This window comes from Pan paniscus, chromosome 1 (assembly GCF_029289425.2).
Source record: "Pan paniscus chromosome 1, NHGRI_mPanPan1-v2.0_pri, whole genome shotgun sequence".
Classification (NCBI taxonomy): domain Eukaryota; kingdom Metazoa; phylum Chordata; class Mammalia; order Primates; family Hominidae; genus Pan; species Pan paniscus.
This window is the reverse complement of record NC_073249.2, coordinates 218,503,245-218,530,821: the sequence shown is the minus strand read 5'-3', so window position 1 is coordinate 218,530,821 and position 27,577 is coordinate 218,503,245. Positions and strand designations below refer to the sequence as shown.

At 49.0% G+C, this 27,577-nt stretch overlaps 1 protein-coding gene across 8 annotated transcripts in view; it reads left to right on the top strand.

The window, feature by feature from the left end:
* Window positions 1-27,577, top strand: part of PIK3CD (phosphatidylinositol-4,5-bisphosphate 3-kinase catalytic subunit delta) — a 78,090-nt gene that overhangs the window by 38,921 nt on the left and 11,592 nt on the right. For 5 of the 8 annotated variants that reach the window (XM_063594821.1, XM_034954890.3, XM_034954879.3 and 2 more), the window contains exons 2-8: window positions 506-610; window positions 19,444-19,616; window positions 24,577-24,805; window positions 24,885-25,114; window positions 25,476-25,655; window positions 25,995-26,144; window positions 26,573-26,662. In XM_063594821.1, coding sequence (XP_063450891.1) covers window positions 19,476-19,616; window positions 24,577-24,805; window positions 24,885-25,114; window positions 25,476-25,655; window positions 25,995-26,144; window positions 26,573-26,662 — 1,020 coding nt within the window. In that variant the 5' untranslated portion in view covers window positions 506-610; window positions 19,444-19,475. The remainder of the gene's footprint in view (window positions 1-505; window positions 611-19,443; window positions 19,617-24,576; window positions 24,806-24,884; window positions 25,115-25,475; window positions 25,656-25,994; window positions 26,145-26,572; window positions 26,663-27,577) is intronic. The other 3 variants (XM_063594826.1, XM_063594823.1, XM_034954915.3) reach the window with 1 other exon arrangement.

The window sequence follows — 27,577 nt, the reverse complement described above, 5'->3', positions numbered from 1 at the left end:
AAGGAGTGGGCGGCCCCTCCCCTCACACTCTTCCTTTTTATCTCCAGCCCAATAGGGCATGAATTTTCCTTTAGACCTGGGCCTCGAAAACAGATCCACATGGGGAATAAAGATTTCAAGTTCACCAACCTGCTTTTTGCATCCATCGAATGGAACTCGAACCCAGGCTTGGCTCAGATCAATTACTTTGCTTTCAAAAAACCAAACAAAACCAACAAACAGCTCTAAAAACGATCTGAGTCATCTGAGTGCACATTCCTGCTCCAGGCACTGGAAATGCTCCTGTGGTTGGTTTCAGTACCACCAAAGGGAGCTGGGGGTGGCATTGACGCAGATGGCAAGAAAGGCCGATCAAGTGGAATGTGATTGGTTTGCAAAAAGGAGAGACCTAGATGAAGCAGTTGATTTTGAGCTAATGTCCTGTAAGAGAATGCACAGGTTTCTGAAATTCTCTCTTGTTAAAATAGTTTTCTTTCTTTCTTTCTTTCTTTCTTTTCCCCAACAGATAAGGAGTCAGGCCAGGACGGGATGACACTCATTGATTCTAAAGCATCTTTAATCTGCCAGGCAGAGGGGGCTTTGCTGGTCTTTCTTGGACTATTCCAGAGAGGTAGGTTGGGGGAACGGGCCAAGTGTGTGGGGGAAGGGAAAGGAGATGTTATTTTGTAGATAGGTTAAGAATGTGAACAAACCCATCCTCCCCGACTCTCCAGCCAAAGGAAGAATTCTCTGTAGGACTAGCACACCCAGAGGAAGAGAGTGACCCAAATTGGTGCTAGGAGCGAATGAATGGGGAAGTGAACTAGACCTCAGCCATTCCCAGGAGAGAGATGCTGCTGCCTGGGAAAAGAAGGAATGGCTTTGCTTTGAGGAGTCCTGGAGCCCATTACTAAGCTGCAGCATTTGGTATTTGACTCACACTGGCCACGGTAGCGTTGGACTCGCCTGACTGGGGAGAGAAATATTAAAAGTTTTCTGGAGGAAATGGATTGAATTTTTATAATTCAGTATTGCTTCTCAAGGAGTCCCTAGGTGGGGCCGTTCTGTGTCTTCAGAGAGCTGGCAGTCACTGTCTCAGTAAGAGGATGCTCTTTGGAGTTTCCAGGACATTAGCTTAGAAGATGAATGCAGTCCTTTCATGGTGCAAATGAGGACACTGAGGCCAGAGACCGACACTGGCTGGACGTTGGCTACGCACACCCATCTGGGGGCCTGGAATAGCTGGGTCTGGCTTGGGAGCTCCATGACTGCGAGACCTGCCGGTCCCCTTGCAAGCTCTGGGTGCATTACATATTCTGTGTGTACCCAGAATTCCACTGGAGCCGCTACTGTCATTTCAGGATGGAAAGGGGCAGGCGTTAGAGCGCGGTGGCGTCCTTAAAGGCTTTTTCCCCAACCTCAGCCTCATTTTCTCTAGCTCTTCATTGGTACTTTCCAAACTTGTTTGATGATTGCGGATCTCTTTTTAAAAATCAAAATATAGGCCGGGTGCCGTGGCTCATGCCTGTAATCCCAGCACTTTGGGAGGCCAAGGTGGGCGAATCACGAGGTCAGGAGTTCGAGACCAGCCTGGCCAACCAACATGGTGAAACCCTGTCTCTACTAAAAATACAAAGATTAGCTGGGAGTGGTGGCTCATACCTGTAATCCCAGCTACTCGGGAGGCTGAGGCAGGAGAATCACTTGAACCCAGGAGGCGGAGGTTGCAGTGAGCCGAGATCACACCACTGCACTCCAGCCTGGGTGACAGAGTGAGACTCCGTCTCAAAAAAATAAATAAATAAAATAAATAAAAATATAAAGCAGAATTTTAACCTATAAACCAGATCAAAACAGCCACTGTAAGAGAAACTAGCCCAGAACTCCTTCTGCTCAGCACCCTGTCCCACTCCCACCTACCTCTGAAGGCCTGGGGTGCTTCTTTGGAACCCCAGCGCTCCTCTGCACATAAGCAAAAGCCATAGATCATGTAGACCCCTGTTGGAGGATTAGAATTTCTTCCACACATCTATTTATACTGACTTGATCTTTGTCTCAGAAAATGCCTTTTAATAATATTTTTAATCCTCATGCTTTTTTATTTATAAAAATAGGAAATTAATGTCAAGTTTGGAAAATACCAAAAACATACAAGCATACTCGTCTATCATCTTACCGCCACCCCACCCTGCACCAGAGAAAACCACTGTTTCCTCGTTGGAGTATCCTCCCGCAAACCCCTCAGAGAGAATTCTGTCTGTATCTTTTATTTATTATTTATTTATTTACTTAATTTTTTTGAGATGGAGTCTTGCTCTGTCACTCAGGCTGGAGTGCAGTGATGCAATCTCAGCTCACTGCCACCTCCGCCTCCCGGGTTCAAGCGATTCTTCTGCCTCAGCCTCCCAAGTAGCTGGGACTACAGGTGTGCGCCACCATGCCCAGCTAATTTTTGTGGTTTTTTTTTTTAGTAGAGACATTGTTTTGCCATGTTGGCCAGGCTGGTCTCGAACTCCTGACCTCAAGGGATCCACCTGCCTCAGCCTCCCAAAGAGCTGGGATTACAGGCCAGCCTCCACGCCCTGACCTGTGTTTGCACCTTTTAAAACTTGACTTTTATTTATTAGTAAGTATTATTATAGACTTTGACATAAACATAACAATCGAACATATATGTATTTCTCTGCTCTGTTTCAAAATCCCACTAAAATGAAAGTAAAGGAATAAGAAAAAATGTAAATTCTTAAAAAAAAAACTAGAAAAGTAAATGGTTGAGGAGGGTGGTATGAACAAAACCTTTGCAGGACAGGAAACCGATAGGCGAGAGGGAAGCTGAGTGGAGAATGTCCAATGTCTTGGGCCATGGGGGAGGCAGGTGGAGAAGGCAAAGGAATGGGGGCTCTGGGGATGGAGTGCTTCGAAAGGTGGTGTGTGCAGGGTGGGCTGGAAGCAGGAAGATTACTTGAAAGAGCATGGTAGGGTGACAGACCACCCCCCCAGGCCACATAGCCAGATGGTTCCCTTCCCCACCCCAGCAGGTGGCAGGTTTCCGGCAGGCAGTGTTTTCAGAGAGGTTGGCCCAGCCCAGGGCAGCAGAGGCACTGCATGGAGAACGAAAGGGTCAAGCGAGTTTGTTTGCCAAGCAGTGAGGCCATATCCTGGGTAGCTCCCCGAACACCACAGCTTCCATACAGCCTCTGGGCAGACCCTTGGAGAACTTCTGTCTGAGCAAACTGATCTCACGAGAAAAATAACTGTCACATATTGACATTGAGGGGGACCTTGTTGAAAAGCCAGCTTGTTGCTAGGCACGGTGGCTCACACCTGTAATCCCAGTCCTTTGGGAGGCCGAGGCGGGAGGATCATCACTTAAGGCCGGAGTTTGAGACCAGCCTGGCCAACATGGCGAAACCCCATCTCTACTAAAAATACAAAAATTATCTGGGTGTGGTGGCGCGTGCCTGTAATCCCAGCTACTTAGGAGGCTGAGGCAGGAGAATCGCTTGAACCTGGGAGGTGGAGGTTGCAGTGAGCCAAGATCACGCCACTGCACTTCAGCGTGAGCGACAGAGTGAGACTCCGTCTCAAAAAATAAAAGTCAGCTTATTGCTTTGTCATTTCACACTGAAGCCTACCGAGCAGCTAGCCCTACCTGTGTACAAGCAGGGTTAGTGCTTTTCCCTTAGATTTGAATGGGCAGCCAAGGGCCATCCCACATGGAATGAGATTTACAGGCTAAATGTGGTGGCTCATGCCTGTAATCCCAGCACTTTGGGAGGCTGAGGCAGGAGGATCGCTTAAGCCCAGGAGTTCGAGACCATCCTGGGCAACGTAGGGAAATCCTCTCTCTACATAAAATAAAAAACAAGCCAGGTATTGTGGCACATGCTTGTGATCCCAGCTACTTGGGAGGCTGAGGTGGGAGGATTGCTTGAGCCTGAGAGGTTGAGGCTGCAGTGAGCCATGATCATACCAGTGCACTCCAGCCTGGGTGACAGAGTGAGACCCTGTCTCAAAAAAAAAAAAGAGAGAGAGAGAGAGACAGAGGGAGACTTCTAGTGTGAAAGACAGAGACCCAAATGAACAGAAAAAAAAAAATTTGAGAAGTCACAAACAGGGTTGTATGGGAAAAAAAAGGCACATTCATAAAATAATAAGCTGTTAGGTATTAAGATAGCAGAAGTAAAAATAGCAGAAGTAAAAATTTCAACAGAAGAGTTGGAAGAGTGAAAAACAAATTTCCAGAAAGTAGAACACAAAGACTTAAGAGATGGAAAATAGGAAAGAAAATATAGAAAAATTTGACTTCAGTCCAGGAGACCCAGCATGCACCACATAGGAGCTCAAGAAAAAAAGGCAAGAGAAACGGAGGAAGGAAAAGTATGTAGGAAACAATTCTAGAACTGAAGGCATTTCTACTTTTCAACAGTCTTGAAGTAGCACCCAATACCATGAATAATAAAAGGCCCACGCTATAGGACATCATCATGAACTTTCAAACTCCAGAGATAGAGAGAAGTTACTAAATGTCATCAGAGAAAAAAAGGCCACATACAGATCAGAGAATGAGATGGCTTTGGACTTTTCAAAAGCAACAGTAGAAACTACAAGACGGGCCAGGCGCAATGGCTCACACCTGTAATCCCGGCACTTTGGGAGGCCGAGGCGGGCAGATCACTAGGTCAGGAGTTCAAGACCAGCCTGGCCAACATGGTGAAACCCTGTCTCTACTAAAAATACAAAAATTAGCTGGGCGTGGTGGCATGTGCCTGTAATCCCAGCTTCTTGGGAGGCTGAGGCAGGAGAATCGCTTGAACCTGGGAGGCGGAGGCTGCAGTGAGCCGAGATTGTGCCACTGCACTCTCCAGCCTGGGTGACAGAGCGAGACTCAGTCTCAAAAAAAAAAAAAAAAAGAAAAGAAAGAAAGATACTACAAGAAAATGGTCAGTGCTTTTAAATTTCTGAGAATTAATTAATTCTGAGGGAAATTAATTCTGTAATTGTCATTCAAATAAAAAGTACATTAAAGACTTTTTTTTTTTTTTTTTTTTTTTTTGAGATAAGGTGTTTCTCTGTTACCCAGATTGGAGTGCAGCAGTGTGATCACGGCTCACTGCAGCCTCGACCTCCTAGGCTCAAGCAATCCTCCTGCCTCAGCCCCCCGAGTAGCTGGGACTACAGGTGTACGCCACCATGCCCAGCTAATTTTTATCCTTTTTGTAGAGATAGGGTTTTGCCATGTTGCCCAGGCTGGTTTCAAATTTCTGGGCTCAAGCAATCCACCCACCGTGGCCTCCCAAAGTGCTAGGATTACAGGTGTGAGCCATGGCACCTGGCCCACAAACTCATTTTCTAAGGTAAGAAGTTAAAATTTGACAGTGGGGTGGCTCGTGCCTGTAATCCCAACACTTTGGAGCCCAAGGCAGGAGGATCACTTGAGCCCAGGAGTTCAGGAACAGCCTGGGCAACATAGTGAGACCCCATCTCTACAAGAAATAATAATAATAAAATTTAAAAAATTTAAAAGAATAAAATTGGCTAGGTATGGTGGTCTACACTTGTAATCCTAGCACTTTGGGAGGCTGAAGCAGGAGAATTGCTTGAGGCCAGGAGTTTGAAAGCAGTCTGGGCAACATAGTGAGACCCCATCTCTACAAGAAATAAAAAGTTAGCTGGCGTGGTAGCATGTGCCTGTAGTCATAGCTACTCGGGAGGCTGAGGCAGGAGGATTGCCTGAGCTAGGGAGGTTGAGGATTTCACCACTGTACTCAGCCTGGATGAGACCCTGTCCCAAAAAAAAAAAAAAAAAAAAGAGAAGAAAAAAATAAGTTGAAAGTTGAAAACCAAGAAATATTACCATAAAACTGTTATTTAGAAATATCAAGGTCAGGCATGGTGGCTCATGCCTTGTAATCACAGCACTTTGGGAAGCCAAGGCAGGAGGATCGCCTGAGCCCAGGAATTTGCATCCAGCCTGGGCAATGTACTGAGACCTTGTCTCTACAAAAAATTTAAAAATTAGCCAAGTGTGGTGGTGCATGCCTGTAGTCCCAGTTACTGAGGAGGCGGAGATTGCAGTGAGCTGTAATTGTGACACTGCACTCCAGCCTAGGGGACAGAGTGAGATCCTGTCTCAAAAAAAAAAAAAAAAATTGTAGGCTGAGCACAGTGGCTCATCCCTGTAATCCTAGCACTTTGGGAGGCTGATGTGGGGGGATCACTTGAGCCCAGGAGTTCAAGACTAGCCTGGGCAACATAGCAAGACCCTATCTCTATTTTCATAAAAGATTTTTTAAAAATTTTGCCTGAGGTATAAAAACACACAAAATCTTAAATAAAAAATGGAAATATAGAGATAAATACTTAAGCAACTGAAATTTATTGGGTGTGGTACATATGTGGAAGTGGAGGTCGGAGGACTGCTACTTTGTACTGTAAGAGTTTTAGTTTTAATTAATTTTAAAAATCATGGACTTGTGGCCAGGCACGGTGGTGGCTCACGCCTGTAATCCCAGGACTTTGGGAGGCCAACATGGAAAGATTGCTTGAGCCCTGGAGTTTGAGACCAGCCTGGGCAACATAGTGAGAACCTATCTCAAGATAACAAAATTGTATTTCATTATTATTTTAAAAAAAAAAAGTTTTTTTTTAATTAGCTGGGTATGTGGTGTGCACCTGTAGTCCCAGCTACTGGGGAGGCTGAGGTGAGAGGATCACTTGAGCTCAGGAGTTCAAGGCTGCAGTGAGTCATGATCACGCCACTGCACCGTAGCACGGGCAACAAAGTGAGACCCTGTCTCTAAAACAAAAAAAAAGTGCTGAGCGCGGTGGCTCACACCTGTAATCCTGGCACTTTGGGAGACTGAGGCGGGTGGAGCACTTGAAGTCAGGAGTTCAAGATCAGCCTGAGCAACATGGCAAAACTCTGTCTCTATTAAAAATGCAAAGGAGTATCTGGGTGTGGTGGCGTGCACCTGTAGTCCCAGCTATTTGGGAGCTGTGATGAGAGGCTGGCTTGAGCCTGGGATGCGGAGGTTGCAGTTTGCACCACTGCACTCCAGCCTGGGAAACACAGCCAGACCTTGTCTCAAAAAAGAAGAAGAAGAAAAAAGAAATAAAACCACGTACTTGTATAACTTTCCTAGAAATTAAAATAATAAAGTTATTATGACATCCATATTCATTCATAACAGTTCATTTTTTCTATGCTTTTTTTTTGAGACGGAGTTTCACTCTTGTTGCCCAGGCTGGTGTGCAATGGCACGATCTCGGCTCACTGTAACCTCCGCCTCCCAGGTTCAAGCAATTCTCCTGTCTCACCTTCCCAAGTAGCTGGGATTATAGGCATGCGCCACCATGCCCAACTAATTTTGTGTTTTTAATAGAGACGGGGTTTCACCACGTTGGTCAGGCTGGTCTCGAACTCCCAACCTCAGGTGATCCACCTGCCTCAGCCTCCCAAAGTGCTGGGATTACAGGCGTGAGCCACCATGGCTGGCCTTTCTATGCTTTCTAAAATGCTTTATCAACAAGCATATGTCACAGTGATAAATGTCTGTGCACTTAATGTGTGGGATATTTGCAGTGTTGTGTAGTGTGCCCAGGTGTCATTTTGATGACTGCATTCAGTTTCATTGAGTTAATGCATCATTTAGCCATTTCCTTATCACTTTCACAAACAATACCACATTGAATATCTTTGTGTATATAGCTTTTTTGACTTTTGAATTGCTTCTTTAGGATAATTCCCAAATTCCCAAAGTTACTAGGTCTGAGACCATGGATGTTTCTTTCTCTTGATTTTGATGTGTAGTATCTGAGGCCTCCACCTGGGTGCAGGCCTGTGGCCTCCCTGGTGGGCCGTGACCTAGGATGATGATGAGATGGTGGGGATAGCATTTTTTTCAGGGTAGTTAGCTTTTTTCTGATGGCAGCAGTAGAGGTCAGAAATCTTTGTTGCGGAGGCCAGGTATGGTGGCTCATGCTTGTGATCCCAACACTTTCAGAGGCCGATGCAGGAGGATTACTTGAGCCCAGGAGTTTGAGACCAGCCTGGGCAACATAGGGAGGTCCCGCCCCCTACAAAATAAATAAATAAATAAACAAAGCTCTGCACAGTGATGCACAGTGCAGTGATTTGTGTCATATTCCCAGCTACTTGGGAGGCTGAGGCAGGAGGATCTCTTGAGCTTACGAGGTCAAGGCTACAGTGAGCATGATGATGACACTGTACTCCAGCCAGGGCGATAGAATGAGACCCTCTCTGCGAACCGTGCCAAAAAAAGAGTAGGCTGCTGGGATGAGTTCGGGCATTTCGGGGCATGTGAGCCCAGCACTTCCCCTCATCAACCCAGCCCTGCCAGCTCTTGCTGTACTTGTCCTGCACACGTCTCCTCATTGCTTTCCTACTTCCATTCTGGCCTCGCTCCCTTCCATTTTCCCACAGCAGCCAAAGCCATCTTTATAAAGCATAAAATCAGGCCGCCTCAGTCCTCTGCTTAAAACCCTCCAGTGATTTCTCCTTGTAATGATACTGGACTCCTCACCATGGCTACGGGGCCCTGCAGGGTCAGACTCACCGTCTCTCCCAGTCACCCTCTCCCAGTCACGCCCTTGACTTCAGGCACCTGCCTCCTGCCTCAGGGCCTTTGTACTTTCTTTTTTTTTTTTTGAGATGGAGTTTCACTCTTGTTGTCCAGGCCGGAGTGCAATGGCGCAATCTTGGCTCACTGCAACCTCTGCCTCCCAGGCTCAAGGATTCTCCTGCCTCAGCCTACTTGGGATTATAGGTGTGTGCCACCACGCCTGGCTAATTTTTTTGTATTTTTTTAATAGAGACAGGGTTTCACCGTGTGGGCCAGGCTGGTCTTGAACTCTTGGCCTCAAGTGATTTGCCCGCCTCGGCCTCCCAAAGTGCTGGGATTACAGGTGTGAGCCACCGCCCCCGGCCCAGGCCTTTGCACTTTCTGTCCCCACTGCCCGGAACCCTATTTTGTGGATTTTTGCTGGATCCTTCTCTCACTTGAGCCTCAACTTCAGAATGATCTCACCCGAGGACCCTTCCCTGACCCACCATCCAAAGGAAACACTGCCTGCAAGCCCCTTTTTATTATATTCCAGTGCTTTTACTACCTGAAGCATCTTGTTTATCTATTTGTTTTCTTTTTAACTTTGTATTTAATTTTTAAATATTTATTGATTGATTTTTGAGACAGAGTCTCACTCTTGCCCAGGCTGGAGTGCAGTGGTGTGATCTCGGCTCATTGCAGCCTCCCCCTCCCAGGTTCAAGTGATTCTCGTGGCTCAGCCTCCCAATAGCTGAGGTCAGATCCCTCAGACGTTCACAGCTGGGACGCCGTTCTTCCACCTTGGGCTCCAGAAAGAGCACCAAGGAGAACATTTCAGGACAGACTGTAAGGGTGGCGTGGTGTCCTGACCAGAACCCCATGTGCGGGAGGGCTCCGCTTTGCACAGCTGTTTCTGTGGATCATGCTGGCCAGGAGGTGGGAAGGTGAAAGGAGTTGTGTTCTTATCCTGTTTCCTTGGATATTTTATGAGTGACTTAGATGTGGACACAACTCATGCCTCAGGATTCTGGATGAGTCAGTGAGGAGGGATTGGTCACCGTCCATCACTGGGTGACGCGACCCCAGTTCCCCGCTCTGTGTCTAGGCCGTCTCACCTGCCCCCCGGCTCCACATCTGTCTGTAGCCTGCTGACTCCACAGGTCTGTCCCCCGCCCTCCCACCTGGGGAGTTTGCCCCTGGCAGTCTTTACGTGGCTATTCATTAAGCAGCTGAGATTCATTTGGTCTAAAATGGGGCTCCGGCTGTCTTATCCCACCAGCAATCTCTTCCTTTCCTGTCTCAGTAAATTCCCACCACCACTCCCATCTCCCAAGCCCAAACCTGGCTGTCGTCCTCACTTCCTCCTGCACCGTCCCCCAAGGGTCCCTCTGATTTAAGTATGTCTGGATTCCGTTGCTCTCCAGTGCTGTCTCCTTCTGGGTCAAGCCACTGTCATTAGTGGCACCGGCCTCCTTCCCCTGCTCCCTACTCCCCTTCCTCCCTGCTTCTCTGCAGTCCTTCCACACCGCAGCCAGCAGCGTAGTTGTGGATGAAAATCGCACCCCTCACTCCCTCACCTAAAATCCTCCAGGGCTGTCCATCTGCTCAGCGCAAGCCCCAGGTGCCAGCCCTTGTTCTGAAGGCTCTGCAAGACCCAGCCCAGTTGAAGTCTTCAACTTGCTCATGCCACACCCTCCCCTCCGTGCCCACCACCCCCTGCTCCAGCTGTAGTGGCCAGTTCTAGAAGACTTGAGTCCCTTTCCCACGAGATCCCCTGCACCTCGTGTAATTTCTGGCACTTAATCAGGCTCCATAGATACTGGTGGGATAAATGAATCTACCTCGGACTGAATGATGGAGACAAAACATAAAATCAAAGCCGGGCGCGGTGGCTCACGCCTGTAATCCCAGCAGTTTGGGAGGCCGAGGCGGGCAGATCACCTGAGGTCAGGGGTTCAGGACCAGCCTGGCCAACATGGCAAAACCCTGTCTCTACTAAAAATACAAAAAATCAGCCAGGCACAGTGGCAGACACCTGTAATTCCACTTACGAGGCTGAGGCAGGAGAATCGCTTGAACCTGGGAGGCGGGGATTGCAGTGAGCGGAGATTGTGCCAGTGCACTCCAGCCTGGGCCACAGAGCAAGACTCTGTCTCAAAAAAAAAAAAAAAAAATCCAATAAGATATGAGAGCCAATTATGTTCACAAGATGAAACTACCAAGGATAATTGTGAATTCCTTCATTTAGATCAGGAAATTCATGTTCCTGTACAGGCAGGGAGAACCTGGCTTACTGTGAAAAATCCCTGGAGGGCTGGCAGCCAATGAGTTCATGATGTGGCCACCAAAAATCTGCCTTGGGGTGAGAGTAGGGGAGCATGAAATACTCTCAGGCTAAGCAAATAGGAGCTCGGTGCCCAGAACATTCTTCTACAGCTCGACCTGCCAGGCCCTGTCTGTAGCATCTTGTTTTTGTTTTTTTGGTTTTTTTTTTTTTTTTGAGATGGAGTCTCACTCTGTTGCCCAGGCTGAAGTGCAGTGGTGCGATCTCGGCTCACTGCAACCTCTGCCACCTGGGTTCAAGCGAGTCTCCTGCCTCAGCCTCCCGAGTAGCTGGGATTACAGGCAAGAACCACCACGCCTGGCTAATTTTTGTATTTTTAGTAGAGACGGGGTTTCACCATGTTGGCCAGGCTGGACTCGAACTCCTGACCTCAGGTGATCTACCTGCCTTGGCCTCCCAAGGTGCTGCCCTGGAGCATCTTGTTAGCTTGGAGTACCACACTGTGGCAAAAGGGTCTAAAAACTGTATCACAGGGAGAACATTGAGTGGTTTTGGGAATGCCTGGGCTGAAGAGAGACGCCTTAGGGCCTGATGGGGCCGCCATCCAGTGGTCCTGTGGACTCCTCTGTGTGCCTCTAGATGGCAGCACAGAGATTGGAGTTTGACTCTTAGAGGCAGGTCCACTTCCAAGGAAAGAACTTTCTTTCCTTTTTTTTTTTTTCTTTTTTGAGACAGAGTTTTGCTCTTGCTGCCCAGGCTGGAGTGCAGTGGCACCATCTCGGCCCACTGCAAACTCCGCCTCCTGGGTTCAAGTGATTCTCCTGCCTCAGCCTCCCAAGTAGCTGGGATTATAGGCATGTGCCACCATGCCCGGCTAATTTTTGTATTTTTAGTAGAGACGGGGTTTTACCATGTTGGTCAGGCTGGTCTCGAACTCCTGACTTCAGGTGATCCACCTGCCTCAGCCTCCCAAAGTGCTGGGATTACAGGCATGAGCCACCGTGCTCGGTCAGGGAAAGAACTTTCTAAACACTAGAAGCTTCTAAAAATGGAAGTGCAGCTGCAGTAATGAAAATAGATGTTTTTAGCTGTAAGCGGCCAAAAACTCAGCTCAAACTGCTGTAAGTTAAAAAAGAAAAAAGGCTGATGAGACTGAAGAGTCCAGGGATAGACTGTAGCTTCAGGCATGGCTGGATCCAGGGAATCAAAGTTCGTCCTCAGGACCCAGGCTTGTACTGTCTGCTTTAGCCCCACTTTCCTCTGTGTTGGTCTCTTCTCAAGTTCTGCCCGTAAAGACAGCAAACAGTTGCTAGCAGCTCTAGGTAGACAGTCTGTCGTTTCTGCTACCCCAAGAAGAAGTCCCAGAGAAGCCTAGATGTCAAAACCCACTGGACTGACTTGATAGTCATATGGCCATCCTGGAATCCTATAGTCAGGGAGATAACGTGTAGTGATTGGCTGGGCCTAAGTCTCATTCCCACCTCCAAGCCAATCCCCATGGCCCGGGCAAACTCAGGCCCCTGATTGGCTGTGTCTGAGTCTCAGGCTATCCAGGGAGCTAGGGGTGAAGTCAGCTTATCCGAACCACTTGGACTGAGTGTGTTGAGTTTTTGAAAAGTCCCCAGCTCCCAGATTAAAAAAAAAAAAAAACAAACGTAAAGTTACTAGCACCCAGAAACCTCCCATGTGCCCTTCTAGTCACTCCCCCAAACCTGGGGTAACCCCTATTTCTTTTGCCACCATAGATTTATTAATTCTGCCTGTGTTTGTTTCTTTGTACAGTTGGAATCATAAGCACATATTTTTTTTGTGTGCAGCTGCTTTTGCCCAGCTTTATGTGTGTAAGAGTCATTGATACTGTTGTGTGGACTTGTAGAGTGCTCATTCTCATTGCTATATAACATTCTGCTCAGAGAGAGTATCACACATTATTTTGCCATTCCCCATTCTGTTGATGTGCATTTGGGAAGTTTCCACTTTGGAGCCATCATGAATAGTGATGCCATAGACACTCTTGCCTGTGTCTTTTGATAAATATACATGTATTTGCATTTCTCTGGGGTGTATACTTTGGAGCGGAATTGCTGGGTCCTAGGGCATAGGCATGTTCAACTTTAGTAGATATTGTCAAACAGTTTTCCAAAGCGTTGTACTGGTTCGCATTCTTGGGGCATTTCTGAAGTCCCTGTACTCACTGGCATCTCTGTCCTGTACATATCAGAGAGCTATGGTTCTGGGCTTCATTCAGGGAAGAGTTAGGGCTGGTTGGCCACTGTGCTAGAGAGAGGTTCTTGGCCCAGAGAGACGGAAGGCACTTCCACTTTCTCCTGTCCTGTCTCACTGGTGACAGGACCTGGCATTTGATGTCCTGTGCAGACCAGTCTGATACTTTCTTTATTAGGAATGAGATTTTCTGTGAAAGTATTTCCCTACATCCCATTTAGGTAAGGTGTAGTTGAAGACTTCGTTTCCAGAGTGCTAAGGGGCAGGAGAGTGAGGGGTGTATTTTCCTGGAACCCAGGCTGTGGGTTGGAGTCCCTGGGAGCTCATGCCTCATGTGCTCATCTTGGGCCTCACCAGACTGAGTGGCCAAAGATGCCCCTGACTTTCCAAGCATGGTCAAAGCCCATTTCATATCATAAGTGGATTCTCCAGGATTCCTGACTCTCTCCCAAGTTGTTTTTTTGTTTTGCTTTGTTTTGTTTTGTTTTGTTTTGTTTTTGAGACAGGGTCTCACTCTATTGCCCAGGCTGGAGTGCAGTGGCACGATCTCAGCTAACTGCAACCTCCACTTCCCTGGCTCAAGCAATCCTCCAGCCTCAGCCTCCCAAGTAGCCGGGACTACAGGCGTGAGCCACCATGCCCGGCTAATTTTTGTATTTTGTGTAGAGACAGGGTTTTGCCATGTTTCACAGGCTGGTCACCAATGCCTGAGCTCAAAGTGATCCACTGGCCTCAGCCTCCCAAAGTGCTGGGATAACAGGCGTGAGCCACCACGCCCAGCCAGTCCCCCAAGTTTTGAAACAAAAGGAAGACTTTGGCTTGGCCATTCTCAGCAAGAGGAACCCAAAGTAGGATGTGGTTTTGCAATTGGAGGAAGTGGCGACCAGCAGTGGCAGCGCCTAGAGATATGCAGCTCTCGCTCCTCAGGGCAGCTGGGGTCCAGCTGACGGTGAGGCCTGGGCCCAGCCAGCGCTGCCACCCAATCAACATCTGTCTTCAACCAAATATTTCTTTTCAACTGTTTTTACAAGTCTTTAAAATCCAAGAGAATGTGATCTTTAAGTAGAGAAGTCTTTTCTTAAAGAATAAAAATCACAAATCATAAAGGCAAAGATTGATAATTTGACCGCATCAACATTAAAAACTTCTACTCACCAGGCTGGGCATGATGGCTCACGCTTGTAATCCCAGCACTTTGGGATACTGAGGCCAGTGGATCACTTTGAGCCCAGGAGTTTGGGACCAGTCTCTACTAAAAACATATATATTTTTAAAGTCTCTATTAAAAATACCAAAAAAAAAAAAAAGGAAAAAAAAAGGGTGTAGTGGCATACGCCTTTAGTCCCAGCTACCTGGGAGCCTGAGGTTGGGAGGATCACCTGAGCCTGGGAGGTTGAGGCTGCAGTGAGCTGTGATTGCGCCACTGCACTCCAGCCTGGATGACAGAGTGAGACCCTGTCTCCTAAAACAAAACAAAACAGCAACAACAAAAAACCTTCTACTCACCAAAAAAACACCATAAGCAAAGCAAAAAGATGACTCAGATTAGAAAATATTTCCCGCTCATTCAACCAACAAAGGAATGGAATCTAGAATATATAAAGAAATCCTACAAAGCATTAAAAAAGATTAAGTAACCCCACAGGAAAATGGGCAAAGGTTATAGTAAGTAGCCTATTTGTAGAAAATAAAGGTTTTATGGAAAATCAGGGAAATGCAAATTAAAACAAGAGATAATTTCATTCACATCAAATTGGCAAAAATGAGTAAATTTGACAATACCAAGTGTTGACCAATATCTGGAGATTGATCTCCATACCACAGTTCTGAGATTGCTGACGGGCACCACCATCTTGAGGACAGTGTGGTGATATTTAGTAAAGTTAATGGTGTGGTTATACCGATCGTAGGTTATGCCACATGTGACTCTTGAGCACTTGAAATGTGGACAGTGTGAGGAATGGAATTTTAAAACATTTAATTTAATTTAAAATTGCTGTTGATTCATTTATTGGAATTTTTTTTTTTTTTTTTTTTTTTTTTTTTTTTTGTATTTTTGGTAGAGACAGAGTTTTGCCATGTTGCTCAGGCTGGTCTCAAACTCAAGCACTCCACCTGCTTTGGCCTCCCAAAGTGCTGGGATTACAGGCATGAGCCACTGCGACCAGCCTTAAGTGTGTTTAGAACAAACTGGGTCTGGCTAGGAGCTCACACCTGTAATGCCAGCACTTAGAGAGGCCGAGGTGGGAGGATCACTTGAGCCCAGGAGTTCGAGACCAACCTGGGCAACATAGCAAGACCCTGTACCTCAAAAAAAAAAAAAAGTTAGCAGGGCATGGTGGCACAAGCCTGTAGTCTCAGCCACTCAGGAGGCTGAGGCTGGAGGATCGCTTGAGCCCAGGAGTTGGAGGGTGCAGTGAGCTATGATTGTGCCACTGTACTCCAGCCTGGGCAACAGAGTAAGACCCTATCTCAACAGAAAAAAACAACAAAAACCTGGGTCTGTGAACCTACTTTTCACCTGTAGATTGGATAAAATCTACATTCAGATCAAGTATTTCTGATGATAATCTAGAAATGAAATTGCAGTACACACTAAATGTAAAACACACACCAGATTTCAAAGATTCGATACCAAAATAAATGTCAAAATATCTCATTAGTAATTTTCTCTATTGATTATGTGTTAAAGTGACTATCTTTTGGCTATATTGGGTTAAATAAAATACATAATGAAACTTCATTTTATCTGTGCCTTTTCACTGTTTTTGGCTTTTTTTGATTTCTTTTTTTTCTACTTTTTTCTTTTTTTTTTGAGACATGATTTTGCTGTATTGCCAAGCTGGTGTGTAGTGATCCATCATAGCATCTCAAACTCCCAGGCTCAAGTGATCCTTCCACCTCAGCTTCCAAGTAGCTGCGACTACAGGCACGCTCCACCATGCTTGGCTAATTTTTAATTTTTTTTTTTGTAGAGATGGGCTCTCACTATGTTGCCCAGGCTGGTCTCTAACTACTGGCCTCAAGTGATCCTCCTACCTTGGCCTCCCAAAGCACTGGGATTACAGGCATGAGCCACCATGAGCCCAGCCTTTTCCCACTTTTTAAAGTGGCTTCTGGTAACCTGGACATTACCTATGTGGTTCCTGTTGTCTTTCTCTTGGGCAACACTCAGCACTCTCAGATGAGCACAAGGGGATGGATTCAAGAACATACATTGTAGCATCGTTAAAAGTAACTAAGAAAAGTAGAAACCAGCCTTCATCTTCATCAACAAGAGAGAGGGTAAATAAATTGTGGTTTCTTTTTTTTTTTTTTCCTTGAGTGTTACATTTTTCTTTTTTTTTAATTTAACTTTTAAGTTCAGGGGTACGTTGCAGGTTTGTTATATAGGTAAACTTGTGTCGTGGGGGTTTGTCATACAGATTATGTCGTCACCCAGGTATTAAGCCTAGTACCCATGAGTTATTCTTCCTCATCCTCTCCCAACTCCCACCCTCCACCCTCAGGCCCCCATGTGTGCTGTTCCCCTCTGTGTGTCCATGTGTTCTCATTTAGCTCCCACTTATAGGTGAGAACATATGGTGTTTGGTTTTCTTTTCCTACATTAGTTTGCTGAGGATAATGGCCTCCAGCTCCATCCATGTTCTTGGAAAGGACGTGATCTCTTCTAATTGTGGCTTCTTTACACAGTGAAATATTGTGCAAGAGATAAAACGAATGAACTAAAGCCATGTGTGTATCCGCCTGGGTAAATTTTTTTTTTTTTATAATTTTGTTTTTTTTTTGAGATGGAGTCTCGCTCTGTCGCCCAGGCTAGAGTACAGTGGCGCGATCTCGGCTCACTGCAAGCTCTGCCTCCCGGGTTCATGCCATTCTCCTGCCTCAGCCTCCTAAGTAGCTGGGACTACAGGTGCCCGCCACCACGCCCAGCTAATTTTTTTGTATTTTTAGTAGAGAAGGGGTTTCACTGTGTTAGCCAGGATGGTCTCGATCTCCTGACCTCGTGATCCACTCGCCTCGGCCTCCCAAAGTGCTGAGATTACAGGCGTGAGCCACTGCGCCTGGTCCCGCCTGGGTAAATCTAAAGAACAGCACAATGAGTGACCAAAGCAGGTCGCAGAAGACTCCGTGTGTACATACAGGCCTTTTGTTTGTTTGTTTGTTTGTTTGTTTGAGACAGTCTCACCCTGTCATCCAGGCTGGAGTGCAGTGGCGCAATCTGCTCACTGCAACCTCTGCCTCCTGGGTTCAAGCGATTCTCATGCCTCAGCCTCCCGAGTAGCTGGAATTACAGACATGAATCACCACACCCAGCTAATTTTTGTATTTTTAGTGGAGACAGGATTTTGCCATGTTGGCCAGGCTGGTCTCGAACTCCTGGCCTCAAGTCATCTGCCTGTGTCAGCCTCCCAAAGTGCTGGGACTGCAGGTGTAAGCCACCATGCCTGACCATGTGCAGATTTAAAGCACGCACTAGTACCGGGAATTGGATGTGGATACATGTTGGTATAATAAAAATATAAAAACATGCATGGACATCGGGCCAGTGGCTCATTCCTGTCATCCCAGCACTTTGGGAGCCCAAGGCAGGTGGATCACTTGAGGTCAGGAGTTCGAGACCAACCTGGCCAACATGGTGAAACCCCCATCTCTACTAAAAATACAAAAATTAGCTGGACGTGGTGGCAGGCGCCTGTAATCCCAGCTACTCGGGAGGCTGAGGCAGGAGAATCGCTTGAGCCCAAGAGCTGAGATTGCACCACTGCACTCCAGCCTGGGCTACAGAGTAAGACTCTGTTTCAAAAAAACAAAACAAAACAAAAAACATGTATGGAAATGATAAACAACCAGACTCCAGGTACTGCTAACCTGTAGTGGAGTAGGCTAGAGGCGGGGAAGGGAGAAGGGGACCTGGAAGAGGGGGTACACCAGGTCCTTTGTGTTTGTAACATTTTGTTACTAGGGGTGGGTATGACTGGAGGGTTTGGTATGATTCAAATTTTTTCTTTTTTTTTTTGAGACAGAGTTTCGCTCTTGTTACCCAGGCTGGAGTGCAGTGGTGCGATCTCGGCTCACTGCAACCTTCAACTCCTGGGTTCAAGCGATTCTCCTGTGTCAGCCTCCTGGGTAGCTGGGATTACAGGCATGTGCCACCATGCCCGGCTAATTTTTATATTTTTAGTAGAGACAGGGTTTCATCTAGCTCAGTTCATCATATTGGTCAGGCTGGTCTTGAACTCCTAACCTCAGGTGACCTGCCTGCCTGGGCCTCCCAAAGTGCTGGGATTACAGATGTGAGCCACTGCACCCGGCCTGACTGGAATATTTTAACAAATTATTGGATGACCAAAGCCATTTTTAAGCCTTTTGGTTTCTGGTCAGAAAGTTTCAGAGAGGCTGGATATGGTGGCTCATGTCTGTAATCCCAGCACTTTGGGAGGCCAGAGTAAGAAGATCCCTTGAACCCAGGAGGTCAAGACCAGCCTGGGCAATATAGTGAGACTGTCTCTACAAAAAATTAAAAAATTAGCCAGGTGTAGTGGTGTGCACCTGTAGGCACCTGGGAGGGTGAGATGGGAACATCACTTGAACCTAGGAATTTGTGTTACAGTGAGCTATGATGGCACCACTGTACTCCAGCTGGGGCAACAGAGTGAGACCCTGTTTCAAAAAAAAAAATCTATTTCACAGCTGGGTATGGTGGCTCATGCCTGTGATCCCAGAACTTTGGGAGGCCGAGGTGGGCAGATCACTTGAAGTTAGGAGTTCAAGACCAGTCTGGCCAACATGGTGAAACCCTCTCTCTACAAAAGTACAAAAATTAGCCAGATGTGGTAACGCATGCCTGTAATTCCAGCTATTTGGGAGGCTGAGGCAGGAGAATCTCTTGAACCCAGGAGGCAGAGATTGCAGTGAGCCGAGGTGGCGCCACTGCACTCCAGCCTGGGTGACAGAGCAAGACTCCGGCTCAAAAAAAAAAAAAAATGTATTTCAAAGAACTGCAGCCTTTGGCCTCTCAGGTCTCAGGGCACCTGACCAGCTGTCCTGCCATCTCCCTTCTGTGCCAGCTGGTGGCCATGACTGGCTTTCGTGGATGTGTATGTTCCTGAGGAAAGATGATTTGCTGTGCGTGCTCCTGTGGGGAGGACATGCAGTGTCTGCCTGGGAGAAGGGGCAGCTGAGGCCGTGGCCCGGAGTGGTAGGAGCCACAAGCCACCCCGGGCAGGACGAGGCCTTGAGGGAGGTGAGCTTTTTGTACCCACAGGTCGGGAACTCACTCCTGAGCTTCCTGCTGTCCAAGGACCCCACCGTTTTCCAGGGAGTCCCTTCCAAAGGTCTCACCCAGCTCAGCTGAGGTAACTCATTTTGCCATTTCTTCATTTTTAGGACCACTGTCATCTGGGAAGTAACAACGCAGGATGCCCCCTGGGGTGGACTGCCCCATGGAATTCTGGACCAAGGAGGAGAATCAGAGCGTCGTGGTTGACTTCCTGCTGCCCACAGGGGTCTACCTGAACTTCCCTGTGTCCCGCAATGCCAACCTCAGCACCATCAAGCAGGTATGGCCTCCATCCGGTCCTCAGACCTTGGTGCTCAGAGAGAGAGAGAGAGAGAGACACACAGACAGACAGACAGACAGACAGACAGACGGACAGATGGACAGACAGATGGATAGACGGACAGACAGATGGACAGATGCATTGCTTTTCAGACTTGGGATCCTCAGATGAGAATTTTAAAAGATAAATAATGGTTTGTTTGTTTGTTTGTTTGTTTGTTTTGAGACGGAGTTTCGCTCTTATTGCCCAGGCTGGTGTGCAATGGCGCAATCTCGGCTCACTGCAACCTCCAACTCCCGGGTTCAAGAGATTCTTCCGCCTCAGCCTCCTGAGTAGCTGCGATTACAGGCATGCACCATCATGCCCGGCTAATTTTGTATTTTTAGTAGAGACAGGGTTTCTCCATGTTGGTCAGGCTGGTCTCAAACTCCCGACCTCAGGTGATCCACCTGCCTCGGCCTCCCAAAGTGCTGAGATTCCAGGCGTGAGCCACTGCATCCAGCCGATAATGGTTTTTTTGGTTTTTGTTTTTTGAGACAATCTCGCTCTGTCACCTAGGCTGGAGTGCAGTGGCATGATCTCAGGTGACTACAACCTCCGCCTCCCAGGCTCAAGCAGTTCTCGTGCCTCAGCCTCCTGAGTAGCTGGGACTATAGGTGTGCACCACCACACCTGGCTAATTTTTGTGTTTTTTAGTAGAGATGAGGTTATGCCATGTTGGCCTGGCTGGTCTTGAACTCCTGAGCTCAAGTGACCCACCCGCTTCGGCCTCTTAAAGTGTTGGAATTACAGGTGTGAGCCAACGCGCCCGACCCAAAAGATAAATCACGTCCATGAGTTGTTGAAAGACTTGTGGTTGCATCCAATTATTCCAATTTCAGCTTTCCCCATTTCACAGTGTATGTTTCCCTCTACTCAGTTATCCGATTATTCATGACTAGATGAGATTAGGGGCTGCCTCCCACGGTGGGCTTTCATCCTATTCATGACTGTGTCATCATTTTTTTTTTGAGATGGGGTCTCACTCTATTGCCCAGGCTGGAGTGCAGTAGTGCGATCACAGCTCACTGCAGCCTCAATCTCCCCAGGCTTAGGTGAGCCTCTTACCTCAGCCTCCTGAGTAGCTGGGACTACAGGCACGTGCCATCACGCCCAACTAATTTTTCGTGTGTGTATTTTTTGTGGAGATGGGGTTTCACCATGTTGCCCAGGCTAGAATGTGCCTTTCATTTTTGAAACCACACTCCATCCATGGCTGCCTAAGTGGTTTACAGGTCTTTTGTCTTTAAAGCTGTTGCCATAGTAAACAACATCTTTTTTTTTTTTTTTTTTTTTTTTTTGAGATGGAGTCCCGCTCTGTTGCCCAGGCTGGAGTGCAGTGGCGCCATCTCGGCTCACTGCAAGCTCCACCTCCCAGGTTCACACCATTCTCCTGCCTCAGCCTCCCGAGTAGCTGGGACTACAGGCACCCACCACCACGCCTGGCTAATTTTTTGTAAACAGCATCTTTGGAAAGAGATTTTGGTTTGTTGAATAATATTCAGGATGGACTACTGAGTCAAAGGATTAAATATGTAGACAATATTTGGTGGATATTGTCTTGTGACCTTCTAAAGGGCTCGTGCCCCTTACTAAGCGTGGGACTTGAGGGATCATGCCTTGGGCTGTGGGAGGGCAGGACCTTATCCCAGAATTTTATTTTATTTTTATTTATTTTTATTTTTTGAGACAGGGTTTCACTCTGTTGCCCAAGCTGGAGTTCAGTGGTGTGATCTCGGCTCACTGCAACCTCCGCCTCCCAGATTCAAGCAATTCTCCTGCCTCATCTTCCCAAGTAGCTGGGACTACAGGCACGTGCCACCACGCCCGGCTAATTTTTGTATTTTTAGTAGAGACGGGGTTTCACCATGTTGTCCAGGCTGGTCTCGAACTCCTGACCTCAAGTGATCTGCCCACCTCGGCCTCCCTTAGTGCTGGGATTACAGCCGTGAGCCATGGCACCCGGCCCTTATCCCAGAATTTTAAAAGCTATAATTGGGAGCAGGGAAAAAATACGAAAGAAGTAATGGATCATCTTTGAGAGTTTTTTCTTCTTCTCTTCCTGGAAGATGTCTTTAAAAATTAAGTTTCTTTTTCCTTCCATTGGAAGAGTAATATGGACACATTACAATTTAGGAAAAGGCCTGGCATGGTGGCTCATGCCTATAATCCTAGAACTTTGGGAGGTTGAGGCAGGAGAATTGCTTGAGCCCAGGAGTTCAAGACCAGCCTGGGCAACATGACAAAACCCTGTCTCTACAGAAAATGAAAAATAAAAAAATTAGCCAGGGCCAAGCATGGTGGCTCACGTCTCTTATCAGCACTTTGGGAGGCGGAAGCGGGTAGGTCACCTGAGGTCAGGAGTTTGAGACCAGCCTGGCCAACATGGTGAATCCCCATCTCTACTGAAAATACAAAAAATTAGCCAGGTGTGGTGGTGGATGCCTGTAATCCCAGCTACTCGGGAGGCTGAGGCAGAAGAATTGCTTGAACCTGGGAGGTGGAGGTTGCAGTGAACCGAGATGTGGGCCATTGCATTCCAGCCTGGGCAACAAGAGCGAAACTCTGTCTCAAAAAAAAAATTAGCCTGTGTGGTGGCATGTGCCTGTGATCCTAGCTACTCAGGAAGCTGAGGCAGGAGGATCGCTTGAGCCTGGGAGTTTGAGGCTGCAGTGAGCCATGATTTGCCACTGCACTCCAGCCTGGGTGACAGAGTGAAACCCCGTCTGTAAAATAAACAAACAAACAGACAGACAGACAAAAACAAACACAAAAAATAAATAAAATGTAGGAAAAGAAGAAAAAGTAGAAAAAGGAAAAAAATTACCTCTGATCCAGCCATATGAGAAAACCACAGTGAATACTTTGGCTGTTGCCTGTTTTCTCCTCTATGTAGTGTTTTTTTTGTAATAATTCTGATTATGACCTTTCATTATCTTTTTTTCTGAGTTAACGGTATAACATCTTATTCATGTTATTAACTTTATATAGATACCATTGTATTTTATTTTGCTTGAGAATGGTCTCACTTTGTTGCACAGGCTGGAATGCAGTGGCATAATCCTAGCTCTCTGCAGCCTTGACATCCTGGGCCCAAGCGATCTTCCCATCTTAGCCTGCTGAGTAGCTGGGACTATAGGCATGCACCACCACGCCTGGCTAATTTTATTTATTATTATTATTATTATTTTTGTAACGGTGGACCTTGCCATGTTGCCCAAGCTATAGATAGCATTTTAGTTTTTTATTTTTATACTTTTTTTTTTTTTTTGAGACAGGGTCTTGCTCTGTCATCCAGGCTGTAGTGCAGTGGCATGATCACAGCTCATGGCAGCCTCAACCTCCTGGGCTCAAATGATTCCCCCATCTCAGCCTCCTGAGTAGCTGGGACTACAGGTGCATGCCACCATAACCAGCTAATTTTTTATTTTTTTGTAGAGATGGAGTCTTATTATGTTGCCCAGGCTGGCCGTGAACTCCTGTGCTCAAGTGATCCTCCCACCTCAGCCTCCCAAAGTATTGGGATTACAGGAGTAAGCCATCGCACCTGACCTAGATGTCATTTTAAATCAGTCTTATTTTTCCACTTACAGAGCTGTGCATGTGGGTTATTAAAATTCAAACAGTGCAGAGGCATAGCATACACATCTCGATTTGGTCCCAATTCTTCATATTTGTATTTATCCCAGGGGCCAGATAGTAAATATTTTAGCAGTTGCTGGCTGGCTCTGTTATCTGTTGCGATGATTCAGTCCCGCCACCATAGGACAGGAGCAGCCCTGAGTGATATGTAAATGAAGGGGCGTGGCTTTTTGGGGTTAACCAGGTGGCAGGTGGATTTGGCCAGGAAAAGGGTGGTTTGCTCACCCCTGGTCTATGTTAATTGATATGTTTATTAGGGGTTTTTTTGTTTGTTTTTTAATGGAAATGGGCTTGACCCACACCTGCTGCTCTGTATCTTGGGGTTTTCCCCTCACTTAATGACACATCTTGGACCCCTCCAGGCCGGCACATAGAGCTGCTTGACAGTCCCTAGACTGTCACAGCTTGGCGCCATCCCACTGCTTGACAGACCATAGTTAGCCGTTGCCCTTGGTAGCAACACTGGGAACTTTCCTCCTTTCCCGTCTTCTTTGTGACTCAGTGGTGAACACCTTTCAACTGCTTGTTGCTGTGGGAGGGCTGGAGGCCCGCCATGGAGAATTCTCTTTGGGCCCCCTTGCTGTGTTAAATATTTCTGAGTTCGTTGCCAACATTTAAAAATCAGGGTTGCCAGGCTCAGTGGCTCACACCTGTAATCCCAGCACTTTGGGAGGCCGAGGCGGGCGGATCACCTGAGGTCAGGAGTTTGAGACCAGCTTGGCCAATGTAGCGAAACCCCATCTCTACTAAAAAAAAATAAAAAAATTTAGCCAGGCATGGTGGTGCATGCCTATAATCCCAGCTACTCGGGAGGCTGAGGCAAGAGAATCACTTGAACCTGGGAAGCGGAGGTTGCAGTGAGCCAGGATTGCGCCACTGCACTCCAACCTGGGCGACAGAGTGGGACTCCATCTCAAAAATAAAATAAATAGGTGAAGAACTCCAGGACAGTTAGCTGGGCTGCATGAAGGTCATGGCCCCCCGTCTGTGGAGTGACCTAGGGTGGTCCTGCGCTCTGGGAGGGGAGCCTGTAGGACGTGGTGCCAGCCCCAGATCCCAGCACCTCCCAGGTGCCCCCACAGAAGGGCATCGGTGGAGAAGCCTGTCCACCCATGGTCAGCACCCGGGGGGCTGCAGAGAGTGCAGATCTTGGGGTCTGCCTCTGCCCTCTGGGAGGTTTGGACCCCCAGGCTGGAGGCCAGCTCTCCACCCTCCCTCAGCCTCCCACCTCCCAGTGGCTGCCTTGGGTGGAGGGGCTGACCGGTGACTGTCCCTCCAGCTGCTGTGGCACCGCGCCCAGTATGAGCCGCTCTTCCACATGCTCAGTGGCCCCGAGGCCTATGTGTTCACCTGCATCAACCAGACAGCGGAGCAGCAAGAGCTGGAGGACGAGCAACGGCGTCTGTGTGACGTGCAGCCCTTCCTGCCCGTCCTGCGCCTGGTGGCCCGTGAGGGCGACCGCGTGAAGAAGCTCATCAACTCACAGATCAGCCTCCTCATCGGCAAAGGTAGCTCTGCCGAGTGGGCCGTGTGGCCGGGCTGGCCCTGCCTGCCCCACCCGCTGACCCAGCCCTCCCCACCCCGCAGGCCTCCACGAGTTTGACTCCTTGTGCGACCCAGAAGTGAACGACTTTCGCGCCAAGATGTGCCAATTCTGCGAGGAGGCGGCCGCCCGCCGGCAGCAGCTGGGCTGGGAGGCCTGGCTGCAGTACAGTTTCCCCCTGCAGCTGGAGCCCTCGGCTCGAACCTGGGGGCCTGGCACCCTGCGGCTCCCGAACCGGGCCCTTCTGGTCAACGTTAAGTTTGAGGGCAGCGAGGTGAGCCCATGCGTGGCCTGCGGCATCCAGGCTGCTCTGTCCATGGGGAGCACTTCCTCTGTGAAACTCCTCAGTCATCCGCAAGCCCCCCTCCCCCAGTGGCATCAGATGGTGTTTGCCAGGTGTCTGTGCATGTGTGGGGCTCAACTGAACGTCCCCCCAGGCAAGCTCAACGTGGCAGGATAACCAAGTGGCGTGGGGCGTTGGGCATCAGTTTGTTCATTCTTTGAACAAATATTTCCCAGTGTCATTTGTGAACTCCCCAGACCCTGCCCTTGGGGGCAAATAGGCAACCCTGCCCTGTGCCCCAGAACCCCGGGGGGCCTCGAGGGCAGAGGACTGACCTCCCTCCTCCCCACAGGAGAGCTTCACCTTCCAGGTGTCCACCAAGGACGTGCCGCTGGCGCTGATGGCCTGTGCCCTGCGGAAGAAGGCCACGGTGTTCCGGCAGCCGCTGGTGGAGCAGCCGGAAGACTACACGCTGCAGGTGAACGGCAGGCATGAGTACCTGTATGGCAGCTACCCGCTCTGCCAGTTCCAGGTGAGGCCGCCGAGGCCCTCTGCACTCTGGGCTCCCTCCGCCCTGGATAGGGCCTGGGTGGGAGTCGGGGAGCTGACATTTGGGCGCACCTTGAGCCTGCTGAGCCAGGCCTTTGGGTCACCGCCAAAGCATCCCCTGGTAGGGCTGGCCCTCTCTGAGAGCACAAGGAGGGGCTCCGTCTTGGGAGGTGGAGGTGGGGCAGGAAAAACCAGCAGGAAGCCCTCCCCTCTCCCAAGGCCTAGGACAGGCAGTGGGCAGCTTGGGGGGTCCTGGGAATCCTGGTGTCCAGGGAGTGGTTGGGGCCGCCCCACCGGCCGCTCACCCTGCACACCGTCTCAGTACATCTGCAGCTGCCTGCACAGTGGGTTGACCCCTCACCTGACCATGGTCCATTCCTCCTCCATCCTCGCCATGCGGGATGAGCAGAGCAACCCTGCCCCCCAGGTCCAGAAACCGCGTGCCAAACCACCTCCCATTCCTGCGAAGAAGGTGAGATGGCGCCTTCCGCCTCCCCTCTGAGCCACCCCTTATTTCCACCTGGCGTCCAACTCCATGTGCTACTGGCATGGGTCCAGGGGCCCTTGGTATGGAGAGCTGGGGCTTTGAGCTGGGGAAGCCAACACAGCTGACAAGCGTCCTGGGCTGGGGGCCTGTGGGACTGCAGTGGGTGGGGGGGCAGCCCCATGCCTGGCTCACCGGCTGCCCTTCCCCTCTGCAGAGCTCAGGGGTGTTGGGGCCCCCTGGGGAGCCCGCATGGCAGGTTTTCTGGGAAAGGATAGCCTTGTGGACAGGCCCAAACCTGGCCGCAAACCTGTGACCCTCTCACCCGCCCCCAAGTGGTCACGGGCCTCACCATAGGCCAGGGAGACAAGCTGCACTTTGAGCCGTGTTAACAGCCCTGCTTCCCCGGCCCCCAGCCTTCCTCTGTGTCCCTGTGGTCCCTGGAGCAGCCGTTCCGCATCGAGCTCATCCAGGGCAGCAAAGTGAACGCCGACGAGCGGATGAAGGTGGGGCTCCTGGGATAGGTGGGAGAGACACTGTTTTTTTGCACAAACAAGGTGGCTGTATCCTGGAGGGGTAGCAGAGGAAGGAGGGGGATCACATGAAAGCCACCTGACCACATTACCCAGCATCCCTGCCTGGGGCGCTGTGAGCGGCTTGAAAACAGGAAGTGGGGAGGGGGTGGGCCAGCCGGCCCTGGAGGCCGATTCGTAGAAACTTGGGCCAAGCAGCGTTCTGGGTATTTGACTTTGGTGGAGGTTATGGGGCCAGGTTCAGCCCAGGGATCCGGGACCGCAGAGCTGGGGGAAGGGCCGGGCATGGAAGAGGGGCTGGGTCCAGCTGGGCTGGGGGCTGTGGTGCTCCCTGGAGGCACCAGGGCGGTGCCTGCAGCCTGTGAGGGCTGCACCTGCCTCAACCTCTAGGGGCTGAGCCCACCTCCCTGTTGTCTCTTCACACTTTCACACACTCCATCGCAACAGCCTGCAGTCATGGGTTTTATTGTCCTGTTTGCTGGACATGATACCTGAGTCCTCAGAGGTTGGCCCTCCTGCCTGGAGTGTGTTTCACTGGGGAAATCGTATAAGCAGGGCAGGTCTGGGTTCCACTGGCAGGAATCGAGGGGGACTGGATCAGAGGGACTTCCAGGGTGGTGTTGTCAGGTGGAATTGGAAGGGGCCGGACATCAGGTGGCAGGAAAAGCCCTTCCCCACCCACATGGGCTCATAGGAATCTGAGAAGTCCAGGGAGCCCTAGGATGTTAGAGCAAGGGTCCCTGAAGTTCTTGATCCCTGATGGAGAAACTGAGGCCTGGAGTGGGGAATGGACATGCCCCGAGGTCCCCAGAGTTGGGGTAGCTGAGACAGGGCACCCATGCACAGCCTGTGGTACCCTCCCTCACCCCAGGGCCGCTCATGCCCCTC